At 42.4% G+C, this 20,363-nt stretch overlaps 1 protein-coding gene across 1 annotated transcript in view; it reads right to left on the minus strand.

The window, feature by feature from the left end:
* Window positions 1-19,865, minus strand: part of RAP2A (RAP2A, member of RAS oncogene family) — a gene marked incomplete at both ends in the record, with an annotated part of 30,246 nt that extends 10,381 nt beyond the window's left edge. Inside the window, one exon of the mRNA XM_084267185.1 lies at window positions 19,552-19,865. Coding sequence (XP_084123311.1) covers window positions 19,552-19,865 — 314 coding nt within the window. The remainder of the gene's footprint in view (window positions 1-19,551) is intronic.
* Between the last annotated feature and the right edge of the window lie 498 nt (window positions 19,866-20,363).

Raw genomic sequence — 20,363 nt, forward strand, 5'->3', positions numbered from 1 at the left:
GCCGGCTGCAGTTAAATTACAACACTATTAAAAGCCACATAGGCCTTTTGCATGTCATAGAGCGAATCTACGAGTTCTAATGGTTTCATATTTTTAATTTTGTACATCACTGCATTCAAAGAACTGTGACCCTAATGTGCATTACCATTTATATATCAATAGATGCTTTGTCACGTGAAATCTCAGAAGCATATTTCTTGTCATGCAAGCCTTTAGATTAATTACTTTTTAAAGATATACAGTAAACCTACTGTGCAAGGAAGCACTGACAACGGTGGGGAGTAGAAGGAAAGTAACCGACCAGATTTGTATGAATTCAGATGTATCAAAGTTTATGCCTGTAGTCGGGCTAAAGAATAATCTTTGAGACAAATACATTGTTAATATTCCATTTGGAAAAGCTGAAACAGCATCCAGCCCTCCGTTGGCCAATGCTGATATCTAAAGCTCTAGTTCTGTCTTCTGCCTGTAACTCTTCCCCTTGCCATTCTCCACTCCATAATTAGGGTTGAGCACGTGTCACAAGTTTTTCCACAACTACAGCACTGACAGGGTCTCTTTCCCACCAACAATTCAGAAAAAACTTATTCATTATTTAGAGTTCTAATTCATTCCAGACTTCAAACCACAGAACTACTGGGGTGGAAAGGGATCTCAGGAGGTCTCTAGTCCAATCCCCTGCTCAGAGCAAGGTCAGCCGGCAGATATCAGGGTTACATATGGTTCAGTCTTGAGAACATCTAAGCACAGACCTTCCACCACCTCTTTGTGGAGGAACTTATCCCAGCATTTAATTTAGTTTAACTATGCCATAGAATTTAAAACTTACTGGCAGGTAACGGAGAAAGATTATACAAGCAGAAACCTGAGCTGCATAAGGCTTGTTTCCATAGAAAATGGGTTGAGAAACAACTAGCAAAACTATACAAATATTTACAGCTATTCATTCACGTAGAGGAACTGGTAATCATAGTCAAAGGACTCAGGATAGACGTATACCCCTAGCATTGTGAAAGCAAAGTGAATTAATTAGATTTTACAGAATTAACTAAAGCTCAAGAATAAGTTAATGACAACTTCAATCTCTTTTTCCTTGGTTATTGAAACTGTAGAAAGCAAAATGTTCCAGAGGATTTGGAAAGTAAAACTTTTGGCTAGCAAAAATATTTAAATGCATATGCATTTTAAAAGGGCCAGAAGACCCTGTAAGATACTCACTTTTCACAATGAACACACCCTTATATTCCTTTAACCAATTTATAATCACTGATAAAAATCCCCATTGCAAAACTTATTTAAACTATTCTAATAGGATTTTCTCCAGCTCATTAAAATTACACTTTTACAGTCTTCAAGAACAGGCCTAACAATTAATTCAAAACCTTCTTAGCAGCATCACCTGCTTCCAAAGGATTAGAGTTCAGGAATGATCGTGTTGTGCTGTCCAGTTAGAACCACAGAAAAAGCAACAGCTTCTCCTCCATGTCAAGGTAGGAGCCCTCTCACTCTAAGGCAACAGAACTGACAACTTTCACCAATGTAGCCTCTGAAAACGTATGCAAACCTGGACCACAAAACTCACCTCTGGCAATTTGTGTGACTATCTGGTCTGCAGAGCTGAGCATTATTTATGCACGTAATAGAGTATGTTTGGGCTGGAAGGGACCTCGAAGACCACCGCTTTTCCAACCCCCCTGCCATGGACAGGGACACCCTCCACTAGACCAGGTTGCCCAAAGCCCCATCCAACCTGGCCTTCAACACTGCCAGGGAGGGGGCAGCCACAGCTTCTCTGGGCAACCTGTTCAACGAATGATATGAACTGCATTTCCATAGTGGGCTTTATTTATTTACTTTTTAAAAAGTTTTTTTCTTAAGTAAAATAAAAATAATGGAATTAAGATGCAAAAAAAAAAAAGCTGGAATAAATTTCTGCACTGTCATCAATCCCTATGTAGAAGTTAAGGCAGACAGATACCAGAGTTTATATGATATTGCATAGCCTGAAGTAAATTTGTGTGTCTCGTATGAAGCAGACTTCTTTGTTGCCCTAGTAACCGAAGAAGAATACAGCTTAATGTCCTTCAAGCAGCTAATAAAAATATCCTACAAAGCTTACAAGAAAACTTTGCAAAAAATGCTCTGTTGAGACAGATTTCCCCTCACAATGTTACGATTAGGTTACAACTCTGGGTATTTTTCAGAAGATAGGCTATTTTAGAGAAACTCCAAGCCAGTGAGTGGCCAGGCTGGCACAGTAAACCAACTTAGGAGAAAATAGTGCGTAGCTCTATAATTTGCTCTTTTACTTCAGAAGAAGTGTTATGACTTCATATCCTTTTGAATTTAGTTAAGCTCTCTTTTCCCAAAATAAAGTTTGTCACCAACAAAGAAAAAAAAAAAAGATATGTGAATTCTAAAGCCTTGACTAGTTTCATTAGCAGATACTCTGAAAGCCTCCTGCTGAGTTTCTACCAGAACATTTGACTTGTAGCTTAGGAAAGCAAAACATTCTGACATGGCTTCAGAACGTTGGTGGCCCTCATCTTATAGAATAATTTACCTACTTACCATAAGCCTGATTTAAATAATTGGAATGTTTGAACAAACAAAGCACCAAGAAGGTTTTCTTCTCCAGTTTCCAAAAATGACTCCCCTCTATAACAGCTCAACTTTGTAACTCTAGAACTTTGATACAAACAAGTACATCAGCTTTTAAGTGAAACCCTTTCCCTATCTAAGCACGAATATACAAAAGTAAGAGCTTCAAAAGTCCTGTGGGATCTTTTGTTTGTATGGTTGGTTATTTGTTTGGTTTAAAACAAGTTTTAGTTCATCTTCAAGCATAAAATACTGCCTCCCAGCACATTACTGCTATGCAGCAAATATAAAGTATGATTTACTGATAGCCTCTCTCCTAAGCTTCAGAAACAGTTTTCCTGGGAACAGTTTTCATTCTTCATACAATAAGACAGGTACCAATTACATTAAAAAAAAAAAAACAAATAACACACTACTTCATTCTACACCAGCGACCTGAATATACTGGAAAACTTGAAACTAAAGTTTATCTGTTCTAGCATCCAGAACTTTCCTAGTAAGGACTTGTTTATAAAATGACATCAGATATAGAACAGCTAGTATATAAAACAGTAAAATCTAAACACTTTTCCTTGTGTGTGTATGTATCTCTTAAATCTAATATTTGAGTAACTATTAGAATGAAGTCAGCTAGAATGAAGAGCTCAGATATACTCATCATCTCAGATGTTGAGCTATTTATATTTTAACTACTGCATAAATGTTAATTTCTCTGGGTTTACTCTAGGTTAAAAAAAGCTCCCTTTTCCCAGCAGAGTTTTATTAACCTGTCTGACAGCTATTTGATTTTCTGTGAAGACACTTTGTGACACTCACCCACCCCGAAGACCGCTTTATCTTGTGCGTATTAACCCTATCAGCTACTGGGTCATGCCTGTACCAGTGAGGTTAGCCTCCAGGACTCCATCACCAAGTAGCTGCCCATGCCGCTGCATCTCCAGGGCTTTATGCACCTGGCTCCTTTGGTCTGTGCCAAAACTGTGTCAGCAGCAAAGTGGGTTCACCAGGGTCAGAGCCCAAGGCTCCTGGCTGTCAGCATCCCTGGGGCACTGAGGCACCTCTGTGCTGGCATTTTGCTGGTGGCTGTATGCTGACTGATGGCCTGTGTCACCCAAAGAGAAAGTTACTCGGCTGAACTGATGGAAAGGATGGGCTTTTCTAGCTGATAGAAAAAGCAACACATGCATGCATGAAATTGGAAGGGAGGGAGGAAAAAAGAATGAAAAAAAAAAAAAACAACATCACAGAAGGGTAGGAAGGTAAGGGTTGGAAGGAACCTCTGGAGATCATCTAGTCCAGCCTCCCTAATGAAGCAGGATCACCTACAGCAGATTCTACAGGTTCATACCCTCTAGGGTTTTGACTGTCACCAGAGAAGGAAACTCCACAGCTTCTGGACAGGCTGTGCCAAGGGTTCACTATGACCCCTCACCCAGGTCATGATGAATGTGTTGAACAAGACCACTGACCCTTGGGGCACACCACTGGCTACAGGCCTCCAACTAGACTCTGTGGGGCTTATTGCAGCCCCCTGACCCCTGCCATCCCGCCAGTTCTCAACCCACCTCACCGCCTGCTCATCCAACTCATACTTCCTAAACTGGCCGATGAGGATGCTATGGGACGCACTGTCAAGAGCCTTGCTGAAGCCAAGGTAGACAAAACCTACTGCTCTCCCCTCATCCACCCAGCGAATCATGCCACCATAAAAACTTTCACAACAAGAGGCTATGTCAAAGAGGGAAAAAAAAAAACCCAAACAAGTCAGGTCAACCTAAATAATTTCTTTAAAGTGTTGCAAATTCCTACATGGACATCAATTTTATTGTTCCCTAAATTAAGTAGGAAACAGTGTGACTTAACATTGATTTTAGCAAACTTGTTCAGAAAGTCACAGTGACAAAATTTTCAGATGGGGACAAAGCCTATTTTAAACTACTTAATATAAAAGATTACTGCAGAGCCTGATGAAACCCACAGTTTGGGTTTTGTCCTATCTACTGTGCCCACAGGATCAAAGACTAAAAAATCCCTCTGCATCTATATGCATAGATTTGTGTATACATGTATATTTTAGCTGTCTCTTTAAAGCTGCAGCATTTAGGTAACAGTTTGTGGAAAGGACTACACTGTACTTTGGTTTATTCCAAGAAACAAAATATCACCCAAGTATTTAAATATCTGTTTGTCACATTCTAGGTACAGAAAGGATTATAGTTTTTATGCTTAACCCTCAAAAGTGACAGTAATAATGGTAAGAAAATATTTGAGAAGGTTGGATTTCTTTTAAGAAAGAGCCTATATTTAAGGGTACCACACACCCTAGTGTCCATTACACCTTCTTCATAGAATCACTAATTGGTAACCAGAATTTCCTGAAAATAGTCCACTAATTATTTTTTCCACATTAAGTTGTCTTACGCAGAAAGGCCATTTCAATTAGTATGAAGGTGTGTACGGGGGTGTGAAGCCCAGACTGTTCCCAGTCCTTTTAATCTAACCACATTTCTTGCTGACAGACAGAAAGTCTTTCAAAGGAAGGTGTTTTGATCATCTCTGGGAGAAGAATGTAGACTTCAATTACCAGTCCAATTATCCCAGCTAGGAAGGCAATACAATTGCTTAATTTTAGAGTAATAAGGGACTTTCAAGGTGTGCCTTCTCAGCTTTCATCCAAGATTGAGCTTTCCATTGTTCCTCTCTGGCAGATGAAGCTACCATGATGGCAGTCACTATTTCCGACTAAAAGCCATCTGGAGGGAAATACAACATATGCCAAGTTCAGTGATTACACACCTTTAGGTGATTTGTTTTCTTCCTTGAATATGCTCATCTCATTTTTTAAAAAGGATGTATTGTATATGTTACCCAAATACTGTTTAGTAAGAATCAAACAAGATAAAGGGAAAAAGGCAATATCCTATAATTAATGGCAAATCATATTGAATGACCAAGTTCTTCAGAATCCATGAAAAGAATACAAACTAAACTTTCCCCTCTCCCCTCAATTCCCATTTTCTTTCCTATGGTGAGTCTTCAAGGTAGCAACTCTTCCCAGAGGTAAAGACTTTGTAGCCACGGGGTTTTTTTTCCCCAATGTGACCAAATTAGGACTAGGGATACACCAGTAAGTCCTATAATACATGGTATACTCACCACTCTCCTTCCTTTTTTTTCTTATGTACCAGAGCAATCTCAACCTTTTAAGTTCAAGTATCCTGACCCCAGCTTTCCATGTATTTTATTTTCCCTTTCAGAACACAGTCATATTGTAAACTTGGGTAATTATGTGGATTTGGTTAATTAAACAGCAATGGAAGTAGTAAAAGGAAGCAGTCAGTAGTCTGTGATCAGCTTGGACTACCATAATGCTTACCTCGAGCTTCTTGTGAAACCATTTTTAGACAGATGAACACATTCCCAGTAGTTTAGTAGTATGACTGAGGGTTCATATTATCTGCAAGCACCTGTCACCTCCTTCCCTGCAGAAAGGGCCCTGCTTTTAAACGCTCGCTTTATGTATCCTGTCTATAAACCATTACAGCTGCCCAGTAGTTGAACTCTGGGTGATTACAAACATAACCAACATTGTAAATCAAAAAGATGGGAATAACAGTAGTTCCAGTCTATCAGGAGGCTGTCCAAGGACTGCATGGTTCCTGAAAACTGCTCTTACACAGGTGCAAAGCAAGTCCTGCTATCCTCCAAATACTTGGCCAGCGAAGAATCAGAGGAACAGGGCCTGGCAGCAGCAGGAGTATTTCCAAAATATCACCAGACCTTTAAGTACAGACTGGTAGTCGGAGTGGTAATAGGAACAACATTCCTTGCCAACAGTTGCTGACAGACACATCATCCGATGGGTAGCAAGCACCTGACTTTGGTTGCTATGAAATCTGGTTACAAAGAGCACTAGAAATAAGAGGTTTACAAGAGGTTTGACTGAAAACTACTAGATGGTGAACAGACTCATCAGCAGCTACATAACACTTCAGCAAGCAACAGAGGCTACACAATCCCACATGGAATATAATGTACATGGCACCAGACTAGAGGCAAGATCATTAGATATCCATTCACACAGTTTAGGCAAAATTAGCAGATTCATAATGTTATCTTCAAAGACAGCAGCAGGTTCTTCAAACTTAATCCCATCAAAACGTAGCCACTCAAATTCACCACATCAACAGGCAGCCTAGCTTCTCCACAATTTGAAACGAATTTGGAAATACTTAGACTGAGTGGAATTCCAGCAAACGCCACCCTGCCTGTATTTTATAGAACACTAGAATTCCTTCTGCTCCTTGATTCTCATTCTCACATGGCTAACCTATAACTACTGCTGGAGAAGCAAATGATATGCAGACAACATTAAAAGCTGTGGACACTCAGCAGGCTAAGTGAGGCAGCAAACCCAAATGAGGGGAAACACAGAAGAGCAGCCTATGCAGACTAATCAAGTTTCTTCACATTTGATATTTAACATTAAAACTCTGTGGACTCTCAGCAAGCTATCTTGACATCATCTGCTTCTCCAGTTTCTTCCTAGGAAACAGTCTATCATCCCTTAGACAACTATTAGTATGAGCATAGCCACCTTAAGGAGATTCTACTCCAAATACAAATGTTATAATCAGCAATATAATAAAACCTGTGCATAGAACTCCATTTTTAGAGAACAAAGATTTCTGATGTACAAGTATTGTCAAGCTCAATCTCTGGAATACTCAATATTCTGTACTAACAAGATCCATGCAAAGCCGTTCAGGAATTCACTCCTCAAAACATAAGGAATGAAAGTGATATGAAAAAGCTGGGGGTCAAAGAGGAAAAGCATTCTGATGGCAAATATTTGTAGGCCTGAATACAAAACTAAGGTGGGTAAACGTATGGGAGTCCAAAAGAATATAGGGAACTGATCCCAGACATAGATACAGACTGGGAAAAGAGCTTCTTGAGACTAGCCCTGCTGAGGAGGACTTGGGGATTCTGGTGGATGAGAAACTTAACATGAGCCAGCAGTGTGCTCTTGCAGCTCGCAAGGCCAATGGTATCCTGGGCTCCATCAGAAGCAGGGTGGCCAACAGGGACAGGGAGGTGATTGTCCCTCTCTACTCTGCCCTCATGAGGCCTCATCTGGAGTACTGTGTCCAGATCTGGGGCCCCCAATACAAGAAGGATGTGGAACTGTTGGAGAGGGTTCAGAGGAGGCCACAAGGATGATTAGAGGGCTGGAGCACCTGCCCTACAAAGAGAGGCTGAGGGAGCTGGGCTTGTTCAGCCTGGAGAAGAGAAGGCTGCGGGGTGACCTCATTACAGCCTTCCAGTACCTGAAGGGAGCTTATAAGCAGGAGGGGATTCAACTTTTTAAAAGGATAGACAATGGCATGACAAGGGGGAATGGATTAAAACTAAAGGAGGGAAGGTTTAGATTAGATATTAGGGGGAAGTTCTTTACAGAAAGAGTGGTGAGGTGCTGCCCAGAGAGGTAGTGGATTCCCCGTCCCTGGAGGTGTTCAAGGCCAGGTTGGATGGGGCCCTGGGCAACCTTGTGTAGCTCCAGGCCTGAGGTTGGTGGCCCTGCCTGTGACAGGGGGGTTGTAACTCTATGATCCTTGGGGTCCCTTCCAACCCATGCCATTCTATGATTCTATGAACTGCATCCAAGAGAATGCTCTGCAAAATTTCTACCTACCTACTTAATTTCTTGACAGGCTATATCCAAGGTTTTTGTCCCACCAAGGTATCTATCTCCCTGAAGGCCTACATCTGTGCAGGCCCAACTGAGCCACATATTGGAGCCATAACAGGGTCACACACTTAAGCTCTCTTAAGATTTATAGTCGAGGCGTGCAAGCAGCCAAGTCCCTTGAGAGGCCTAATTCACAAAACATTTCTCTATGAGACTAGTAATACACCAGTAGTAAGGCATTCAACAAAAAACACACCAGATATCACTTTCACACAAAGCCACAGAAATACAAGCAATAGTGGCAATGCTGCTTCTTTCATTTAGGTGATTACAGCACCAATTAAGGAGGTGAAAGATCTGCCCCATACACCTTCTCGGTGGCAGGAGTTTCACATCTGCTTCTCCCAGAAGGCTGCTCTAACCACTAAGGTACAAGTGAGCCTGAGAAAATGCTCTTCAATCTTCCTGCTGCAGATGCACCACTATGAAGGTAAATACAAGTACAAGAAGGCAAATTCACAAATCCTGAGTGAACAACAGAAGAGGATCAGGTGTACAGGATGAAGAAAGATGCTAGGGTTTGAAACCCAAGGATTTCTCAGGACTGTGTATTCACTTTAGATTAAGAAGTCACTGCAAAAATGCAAAATCAATATCCCATACAGTTAATGGTCAATAATCAGTAGATACCTCTAGTCCAGTTGCCCACACCATTTCAGGAAAGGTCAGTTGCTGCTCCATGATGACATAGTGGCTACCATTTTTCTCCCATTTTTTTAGAATGTGTTTTGATGAGAGGGTGTGCCTCACAAGAGGAGATTCTACAGACATAAGGGTATTGTTTGCTGTAACAGGACTGCACCTCAGAGCAAAGCAAATTGCTAAAGAACTGACATAGAAGGAAACACTAAGATATTCTGCAAAACCCATTTCTCATTTATTTCTCAATGAAATGCAAGAAAAAGCTGACACAGGAGGGGGGAAAGAAAAACAAACCAAACCAAAAATGAAAAAAAATCTCCTCCAGTGCACTGAATATTCAGAAGATCAATGCCAGGATTCCCTGCTTTGGACAGCATCCTGCACACTTGGTACAAAACCAAAACCAACCCCTCCTACCCCCAACCCTCAACTGTATACCAAGGAAGCTATCTGTTAAAGAACACAAGCAGATTTAACAGGTTTCAGTGGTGCTACACTGACCTCTCCCCTCCTCCCTTCAAAAACCTAACACTCCACCCAAATGGATGAAAGCAATGGGAGAATTCATTCCAAATTACTGCTTGGATTTAGATTGTGGATTGCTGCATTAAGCCAGCAGAAGGTGACTCATGCTTCTCTCTTCCAGGCATTGTAGGGAGTAACCTGCTTGTCAGCTACCAAGAATCTAACTGCTTCTGAGACTAGCAGAGCAGATGCCTTCTTCAAGCAGAGATAGGGAGAGCCTGGATTTGATCAGAGACTGAGAAGCATTCAGACTAGTCTGGGTTTTTTGGGGTGAGGTGTGTATGAAAGGCTTCTCAAAATACTCCAGAAGAAATACTTCAAGATGATAATTTTCTGCCCTCCAAATTATTTAAAGAAAAAAAAATTCCTAAAATAAAAAAAAACCCAACCCTAAACCGCAAAGAAAACCCACTACAGTTTGACTCATTTTCAGTAGAATTATTACAGCAAAAGGGTGGCAAATTTTGAGCCTGGAGATAGAAGATTACTACAAGAAAATCCCTTTAAAACACCAAGTCCTTTTGGCAGTAGAGAGTAATCCAGACTGAAAACATACCTTCTGACGTACAGAAGTCTTTACAGTGTACAAATCATAGTACACTGCTGTCATGTAGTTAAAAAAAAAAAGGCATGTGTCCAGGATCCTGCATCATGGACAAGTACAGTAAATGCAGAAGTGAGTGAAAAAAACCCATGGAATCCAATCCCCTCCTCCTACCCCCCCTTGCTCATTTATAACTTTTGGGGAAAGCAGTATAAACTCCACATATTCATTGTTTTGTTCTGACAAAAACAACAAGCTTCAAAGTTTAAAAATTAAATTGAAAACATGGTAAGAAAATTTCTAAAGAAAATCAGTTCTTGAGGAAAGACTTAATTTATGCATTTCTAAATAGGTCTTGTAAAGTTCATGGCTTTTTCAAAAGTAAAAAGCATTCCAATTATTTGCACATGTATAAAATGTTGCAAGCAAGATTTTGTACAGCAGTTAAAAAGATACAGCAATGCTGGAAACTACAACCAGATCTAATCAGATAAAGTAGATTGATCAGTCCTGGCTTATCCTCTATACTGTAAAATATATTAGGAGTAAGAGGGCAAACAGCACATTCTCCTACCAGAACTTGCTCATCACAGCAAGCACACATGTAGCCTAGAGGTAATGATGTACGTAGCTATTTCTTGAAAGCATCTTTTCTTTCAATTAATCAGAAATCCTGCCCCAAAGTTCTTCTTCACAACATTCAGTGCCCTTATCCAGTTCATTTCCAATTTAAATTAAACTGTAGTTGAGTTGATACGCACATGGGAATCCCAAACATTATTAATCTTTTTAGTTAAGGTGACTACCTCCTGACCAGAGCAATAACAGGAAGTCACCAATCCATTCTAGAAAGTTATATCTCACCCCAGACCACTACCCAAAAAAGTTATTACATTCTAATCTTCTGAAATGCTTTGATGCCTGCCTCATTACCCTGAGTTTTTGCAGAAGATAATAAAAATATTTTAAAAGACATTAAAGCTCTATCTACATGACGCAAGAGATGTTTCAAAACAAGCTAATCAACTTGAAAAAGCACTCCATTTTTTTTGTCCTTCACCTGATCTTTCACCTAGTCTGGGCCCAGTCAAGACAAGAATTCAATTATTGTCATCACTGCATTTTTTTTCAAGAGGACAACACCAACTAAATGAGCTAGCCCCGTGACATTATTGTTGAGAAAGGATAACGTGCTCCTATCACACCTTTAATTCTCTTGTCTAGACTAGGATTTAAGGCAACACAGCTGCTAAAATGCAACCCATTGACAAAGAAATCGTTCGAGTTGCATTTGTCATCGTAAACTGTATCTAGACTATGCTGTTTGCCTGAGTGAAGCAAAACCCAAATACTTCGTCCTGTATTGGAAACCTCTGGAACAAAAAAGCCCCAAACAACCAAAGCAGACCAGCAGGAAGCTAATAAATCAGAGAATATGAAGCAGCAGATAGCTATAGTTCTTGTTACCTTAACAATCACGTAAATCTTTGTGCAAGTCACTACGTGCCAGGATAATTTAGCACTGCAGTCCCAATTGCTTCCCTAATCTCTCTCAAAACGTTATCATCACATACCACCTACACAATTTACAAGGAGGAGGAAAAAAGAAAAAAAAAAGAAAAAAAGGGAAAAAAGATGTTCATGCAACACTTGTGATATTTGAGAAATTAAATAACCAGTAACTCCAGGTTTGTGCTTAGGTGCAAAAAATAAAATTCTGATACTGAATTAAGGGAAGAACTAGAAAAGAAAAGGAATGGATTTAATGATTTTTGGTTGGGTTTTTTTTTTTTTTTTGGAGAGCCACCCACTCAAGACTTTTCAAATTTTCATCTATAAACTTTCAATTGCCAAAGAATGTCTATTTTTGAAATTTCAGTCCAAGAAGTATGCATGCTAACATAAGAGTTTTAACTAAACATACTGCTATCCAGAATGTTTTATGTATGACCAAACAACAAAATTTGTTTCTATCCATATCCTATCCAACTGAAGAGTAGAAAATCATGGTTATTTTGAAAGAAAAGATGCAAGTTACTGCCAACTGTGTTGGCTATAAAAAATGGTATTTAAAGAATTATTGTCCTCTAGGCAAAACAGAAATTCTAATGAGCAATAATTTTTTTTCCCTAAAATTTGCCAAATATTCATTGCAAAAATCTGTGTCAAAACAGCTTAATGAAGAGCAAGATAGAAAACATTCAACCCCAAGCATTAATGCTATATTATTGTACTACGCTATGAAAGCCATTAAAGTCACTGTTATATTTGGTCTTTTAACACATTAAATAGCATTTTTACAACACAGACACGATCAAGCAACACTGCACAACTGAAAACAAGTTTAAGAAGTCTTGCCACATACTGTTCTACTATTTGACAGTTGTAGCTATCCATATTTATTCACACACTACTACAACAACATGAGCTACAGCAGCAATTAAGACCTGAAAAGGCAAGGTGATGCTAAGTGATACAGGCATCATAAAGATATACTATAGTCTAAACTAGCACAATCTAAACTAAACATGCATGCAAAAGGAGCTTGCCTACCTGTCTTTTTCAATAAAAGTCCAAAGAACACCTAAAAAGCAGGAAGGGATAAAAAGATTTATTTTCAGTGCCCACATACAGAAGCTATCATGTCACTTTACCTTATAAAGAAAAAGAAATGAAACTTGGAAAGGAATACCTATCCAATCAGATGGGAGTTATGGGAGGGAGGCCGGGGGGAAGCACACAAAAAACCCCACCAAACTCTGCTTATAATCGTCTCAGATTTTTGTGGTTTCCACAGAAAGTAACATAAAGTAGAATTAATATTCCAGAAATCAAGAGAGTGAGGGCAAAAAAGGTGTCAAGATAACTCTGTAAGCACGGAATTTAACTAAAAGGTTTCTACAGGAAAACATCAATGGTAATATGTTCTGAAGATGCACGAGCACCTTCAAATACCTGGGTTTAAGACTAAGCCAAGCAACCTTAAATTAATCTTCTATAGCTTAGAATTGCACACTGTCAAAAACATTTTTTAGAGAATTGTCTATGTATTAATTCCCCATTTAAATCAAGAAACCTATAATTTTGTCTGACAGAATTAGTTCATTAATTTCAAATTAAAACAATGGTAGATTCACTAAGGAAAAAAAAAAATCTAAACTCTATAGAGCCAGAATGAAGTTATGTAGATTTATTTTAAAAGCACAAGAGCACAAAGAGAAACTAAAAATCTGAGTCTAAAACTAAACAGATTTCAGAGTAACGTCCTGTATCCTGCAATTTTGTACTCTTTTTCTATTACAGACACTTTATAGGGGACAGTTTATGTATCAGCTCCCCAGGAAGACACTGGAGATGGCCATATAGCTGAAATCTCTGATGTTATATACAGGGTCAGTTTGTTACGACTGGCTAATTGTGTTTACCACTTCCTTACCTCTCTACAGATGTTTAAAATATTTGCATTTTCTTCTTGCAAATTGATAATGTTCTCACCTGAGAAACCACTATCCCTAGGTGTCCCTTTAAGAGAAACCAACCAAAAACCAACCAAAAAAAAAGAGAGGCCAGTATTGCTCTTCTCTTGTTTTTAAGAATTTTTAACACAATGGACGATGCCTGCACCATTTGACTTCCTGCCTTTCCTCAGAAATATGTACAAGTGTTTGACAGGATTTAAAATATATTAATCTCTTCTTGTAATAAAGTGCTAAATTTCATCTGATGGATGCATAAGAGTGGCTGGCAATTTGGCCTGCACTCCTCTAGAGAATGGGGGCCAGGCTTGTTATCTGCCCTGCTTTTTTCACTTAAAGATGAGCACTGCAATTAATCAGCTACATTGAGATTACTGCAAGGTGAAAAAAAAATTAAAAAAATCCACACAACTCATGCTGAAAAATACTTCAGACCGTTGTTATTTCTACCATTTCTACACAGTTAATGCCTATGGAAGTCCCCAGGCATTCCTCAACCTTTTGCATACAGTACTTCAGAGGGCACAGCGTTTCCCAAGTTTCACTTCTGAACACTTTGGTATTTCTTCCTGGAAGGTTGGAGCCCTGGTACTGGTTTAATGTATCATTGCAGTGTTTATGATTAGTTTTCTATAAATAGTTCTCCAAATTAGACAAATATTTTCTTAAAATAAAACAAACAAAAATATGAGAAATACATAGAATTTCAGAAAACTGGTAAATACAAACTTGCTTAAAGACTGCTTATTACAGTGAAGAGCTGAAGAACTAAAGTAGTTCATCTCCTCAAAACTATTTACTGAAAGCCATTTGTATGATCATGTCATCTAGTTTTAAGGAAGATCTGGACCCCATGTGCTAAGTAACATATTTAGTTTTTTATTGAAAGCTTTTCATAGTGCTTGGAAAGCAACACTTTCAAACTAGACATTTGAGCAATTTGTAATCTCAAGTATACTTTTTCAGACTTAATCAGCATTAAGTCACTAAATACATCAATTAACATTGACTCAAGATGCTGATTTCACAATTAATAAATTTTAATAATTACCTCTCTTGTATGTTTTAAATTACCACACAGAATTCCTAGACTGAGAGACAGACTTTCATCCTGTTGATAAACACCACGACAAAGAGCATTCTCAACTCAAGAGACATTTCTGTGATATTTCATAGCAGTATACCTGTATCATTTAGTCTGTATTTTAGACAATCTAAATTAGTAAGTTCTCTGGTGTTTGCTTCCTAGAGAAAAAGCAACAGATTGATGAAAAGCTTTCTATTTAGTATTTTTTCACTACTTGAAATAAAACATTTCTCAAAAATACTATTTTTAGTAGAACCTGTTGGATTGTCCAAAACACAAACACAGCGTTCCTGACTTTAAAACACTGGTCAGATGTCCAGAGAAACAACTGTACGTTAAGAACTTTGAATTAACTTTGATAGCTCTTTTTTTTTTTTGTTTCTGCACTTTAATTTTCTGCTTGAATAAAAGTAATAATGCTTTTCTATTTCAGAGGGTTCCACTGAAATATATGTATATATTAAAGTCTGCAGGACAGAATAAGAAATTGTAATACTGAAGTCTGCATAAACACCTACAATACATACCCAATGAGGTTTAAACATACCATCATGGGAGAAAAATATTGGCAAAGTCATACCCAAGATTAAAGTTCAGTATATTGTAAATATCAGCAGATTCTCTTCAGAGAGCTTTCTAATCACACAAAAGACAAACACAACAGCATTAGTAGTTACCCAACTCATTTTTCCACAAAACAAGCTACATTTCTTAATCTCATTACTTCTTTCTAAACGTTGACACCTAACTGGGGCGGACCACTTCCAATCTGTTTCGTTTGACAGCTTCTGTTCTTACTTCACTGCAGACCTTTGCTGGCACATCCAGTTTAGCCTTTCTCTCAGAAATAAAAGGTTTCACTCTGAAACCAGAGCAAGTTCTGTCTGCAGCCTAAACAACAAACAGTTCTTTGCTGCCAAGCTTGCAAATCCATTTCAGAGGGAAAGAAGGTCCCAGAGTTGCAGGACCTACAAATGCACAGATAACATATTTTGTGTAATGTCTCACCAGGAGGCAGTAAAGAAGCACTTGCATCCCTCTAGCCTCCCTGTATACAGAAAGTAAGGAGTATCCTTCAAAGCTACCACACAAAAAAAATATTATGTGCATGTTCCCTCCATCTTCCCAATAGCACAAACCCTCCACATCTGCAAGAATCAGAAGAAACAAGGCTTAATGGATGTATGTGGCACAAGTGGGATCCAGAAATCAGTACTAGGCACTTGAAACTCTAAGATCATGGGGTTGGAACAATGCATTTCAGATAAGCAGTGAATTGTATGGTGAATGGTAGCTCCCAAACTGTTTACTCAGCTATCATCATCAGTGATAACAGCTTCAAACAAGTATGGAGACACCCTCAAGTTCCTAAAGCCAGAGGCCAACCTTGTACCTTTCGCCTCATTTGCACAATCCACTGCCCTACGTTAGGGAACAGCCCCTCTTGTCTTCCTACTCCTTGCCCAGTGAAACAAGGCACCCACAGCTTCACTCAACTAGGGCACATCCCCTTCCACAAGTTGCCTGCCCCCTACCACATAGCACGGGGCCCAGATAAGCAGGGCTAGTTGCAGGCACTGCAAGAAGAGATGACAGCAGAAGCGATTGCTTAGTACAACACGAGCTAAGGCCAAGCCACTCCTGGAGTAGAAACTGCTGTAAGATGCAGCATCTGGCGGAAGAAGTACGGCAGCTGTGATTTTTGTACCACTGAGATCCCTCATCCAGCACTGGCCACGTTCTGCACAGTGGGAAACTGTACCACAGTACAGTGAGCACTTCCCAAACCTCTTCCTTCTCCTCATCCTGTGTCTATGCACAGCTGTTGGGGGTGTACCCATCCACTTGGAACTGACAGGGCTCCCTCAGTTAAGGTAAAGCACCTTGACTCATTCTTAGAATGATCTAGACGAAAGTGTTTGTTTACTATGAAATGAAGGAGACTGTTTATATTTAAACCATTTCCCAGGAAAGAACTTTATAATTACCTGTGTAAAAGCTATGCAGGCATCTTCCACTCTTGATAAAGCTGTGCATCATTGCCTGAAAGGGATGCAAGGCTCCCACGTTACACAAGGAAGCTTGACTTCACAATTTTGGCATTAGGAAACTTCTCTGCAGACTGAGAGACCTGGATGTCAGTCCTGTTTCTAAGTCTAAATATGCTTTTTTATTTAAAAAAAAATTAAATAGTTGTTTAATGATAAAAGAAACTATACTGGCAAGAGCGATCTCAACCTCTTTTAACCACAAGCTTCAGACTTAAGTGAAGGCCCTCTTTTTCCTCTCTTTCAATCCTCAGCATGTCATTCATTCCTGTAAAGTAACTCAACTTCATCAGGTGGAGCAAAGGACTCCCTTAGCTTGCTTTGGCCTGGCATGTGGTGACTAGACCAGGTAGGCAGAAGGCTCAAGTGTGCATCTCTTAACCTGAAGAGGGAATTTCACCTAGCTTTTCTACTTCTGGGGAAGGTAATTAAAATTATTCTCTAATTATGCAACAACAGAGGGATTCTTTCATTTAAAAAAAAAAAAAAAAGGGACAACATGTAAAATGCAGACACACCTACCAGTTAGAGACCTGGCCAATTGGTTTTCAGGTACAGTGAAAGACCAGAGATTTTTCGATTATGGTTTTGTATCAATATAAGCATACAGTTGCCCTTTTCAGGTACATCTAGTCCAGAATCCCCAACTAAACAGGACTACAATTATTTATCTCCCAACATGGATTAAATGCGTTTGTGCAACTGTAAATTATAATTCAGAAGTCCTCATGCAGATACATATATCTGCAAACACGCATGCTTCCAGTTTAACGCGTAAAAAGGGATGCAAGCTTAAGTCAACAGCACATTAGGCCTTACGCTGCCTGTGAACTTAAGTTCCAAAACATAACACCACCGCCCCCCAAAACCAAGATGAGGTAAATTGACAAGGAAAGATCTGGTATGCTTGCTGAAACTACATCCGTTTTCATATCTCAAGTCAACAGCACGTCCCTGTCAACTACAGCTCAGTTACAATTTTCAGGATTTCAGCTGCTTTTAGGTTACTGTGCAAAAGTGAAATTTAGGAATAAAACGCTGGTCATACAAGTACCTAATCCAAAGTTGAAGTCTCACCACAACAGAGCAAGAGCAGCAGCATTTAGACTCAATCTCAAGCAGGGCCGAGACAATGCAACTATGGAAGTACAAGTTGCTGTCTATTCTGCTTCACCTATCTACAGCTTGCCAGCTGGGGTCCGAATGCAGATGCTCCGTGGTGAGGTACAACGCAAGCTGCAATAGCCACAGCCAGGCATTCAGAGGCTAGCTGAATTTATACCACTGATTAAACACAGGAAAACCAAAAGCATTTCTACGTGAACAAAGTCTAGCCTGGCTACTTCAAGAAAAAAAACATTCTTCTATAAGGTATGGGTGGGTGGTAAGGGTCGCAAGGATATGGAAAATACATTTTCCATAATAAATTCAAAGTAACTTCATTACACTGGTCTTTAGAAATCTCCAATGAAAAAGTTAGGACACACATTAAGAAATGCCTACTAGGAGAAAGTTGCAAGTCTCTAAAAATAATCAGCGCTTTGTCTCCTCCCTCCCCTTTCCCCTACTCACCCTCCTCCCCAATTTCAAAACACATCTCTCCCCAGGCCTTGGTCTGGAGCAAGCGGTACTTTCTGTGAGCAAACCATACCGGGCCCTTCCTTAGCCATTATCGCCCTTTATGCTCCACTCTACATTAAGATGCAAATCCAACAGCTCTGGTCCAACTAAGTGAAGTTATTTACAAAGGTTTCCCTCTCAGACGTCCGAGCCAAAGCTACAACCAGTTCTGCGACATAATCACAACCCCTCTCTCCACGGGCAATAACAGATCCCTGTCTGCGATGACCTGGGTAGCAGCGCTTTCCCATCCGCGCTCGGGTCCAAGCGGTTGCTATGATTTCAGACGGTGCACCTACCCTGATTCCACCAGGGCCGGCTGCGTCCCAGCTGCCAGACATCGAACCGACCGACGCATATCTGAACAACGCCGCGGCTATGAAAACACGCCGGTGTTTCGGCACCGCGGGTTCCACTCGCAACCGAGTGGCTGGCAACCCAACCGTGGGAACTTTGAGAGAGGCAGCGCGGCGCCTGAGGCCCAAGCGCTCGCCCGTGGCATCTCTTTCCCAAGAAAGGGGTTTCGCGCTCCGCACTTCGCACTCCTCCAGGAGTGGGAAGTTCACGGGAACACCTATGCGGGTAGCCGAAAAGGCAGGATCTCCGCCGGCCTCCGGAGACGCGTGTGCTGCACGGAAACACCCCGGGCGCTCCCCTTGCGAGCCAGCACATCCCCCCAGAAAGTACACTCGAGGACTTCACCGATACGATCGATATTCGGGGAACCGCTTTTCCGCGCCCCTACCCCCCCCTCCCCGCCCCCGGTTACAGCCGTGGCAGAGACTGCCGCCTGCGGCCAGCCCGTCTGCCATATTTCACGCAGGAGCACCCCAAACTTACCGCGTCGTAAACGCAAACGGGGGGAGGGGGGAAGAGAGGGCAGCGGAAACCGCCGGAGCCCCTGCCTTCCCCTCCGCCACCCCTGCGGCTGGCAGCCGGCATCCGCCCGGGGCCGCGGGCGAGGCACCGCCGGGGGGGAGGCAGGGGGTGTCCTGCCGCCCAGGGGAGCCACCGGGGAAGGAGGGAGGGAGGGAAGGCGGTGGGTGAGGGAAGGGAGCCGCGGGGCAGGCACCTGAGCGGACAGCGGGCAGGGCGTGGGCAGCCCCCGGGCCGGAGATCCGGGCACTATGGGGCAGCCCGGCGCGGGGGAAGGAGGGGACGGAGGGGGAAGACGAGCGGCCCGCAGGCCCCGGCGGGCCGGGCCGCAGGTGGGCGTCGGGCGCGGCCGTCGGAGGAGCGGTCGCCGGGCAAGTCACCTCTTGACGCGGATGATCTGGTCGCGCATGGGTCGGATGTCCTGGAAGCTCTGCTGGTTGACCAGGCTGTAGACGAGGATGAAGCCCTGCCCGTTCTTGATGTAGAGGTCCCGCATGGAGGCGAACTGCTCGGTGCCCGCCGTGTCCAGGATCTCCAGGACGGAGGGGGAGGCGTCCACCTCGATCTCCTTGCGGTAGAAGTCCTCGATGGTGGGATCGTACTTCTCGATGAAGGTGCCGGTCACGAACTGCACCGTGAGCGCCGACTTCCCCACCCCGCCCGAGCCCAGCACCACCACCTTGTACTCGCGCATCCTCCCGCCGCCGCCAGCGCGGACCGCCCGCCCGACCCGCACCTGCCGACGGCCCCTCCTCACCCCCCCGCCATGGGCCGCCCCGCCCTGCCCTGCCCTGCCCTGCCCGCCGCCGCCGCCCCCGCTCCGCTCGCCCGGCGGATCCGCCCGGCGGATGCTCCCGGCCGCGGCGGCTCCTGGGCGGCGCTGCCGGCGGCGGGGCCGCGCTCACGGGCTGCGGCGCGGCTGAGGTGGGGCGCGGGCCCCGCCCCCTCCTTCCCCTGTCGCCACAGCAACAGCCAACCCGCCGGCGCGCGGGGAGGCGGAGGGTGGGGGCTGAGGAGGAAGAAAGAGCGGGGAGGAGGACGGGCGACGCCTCGTCACGTGGCGCCTCCCAGCGTCTTCCCCCCCCCTCCCTCTCCCCCCTACGCCGGAGGGCGCCGGCCAACCGGCGGGCGCGGCTCGCCGCACGTGACGCCGACGGCAGCAGCGACTCGGCGGGTCGCGGCAGCGGCTGCT

Source organism: Gallinula chloropus, assembly GCF_964237585.1.
Source record: "Gallinula chloropus genome assembly, chromosome: 1".
Lineage (NCBI taxonomy): Eukaryota > Metazoa > Chordata > Aves > Gruiformes > Rallidae > Gallinula > Gallinula chloropus.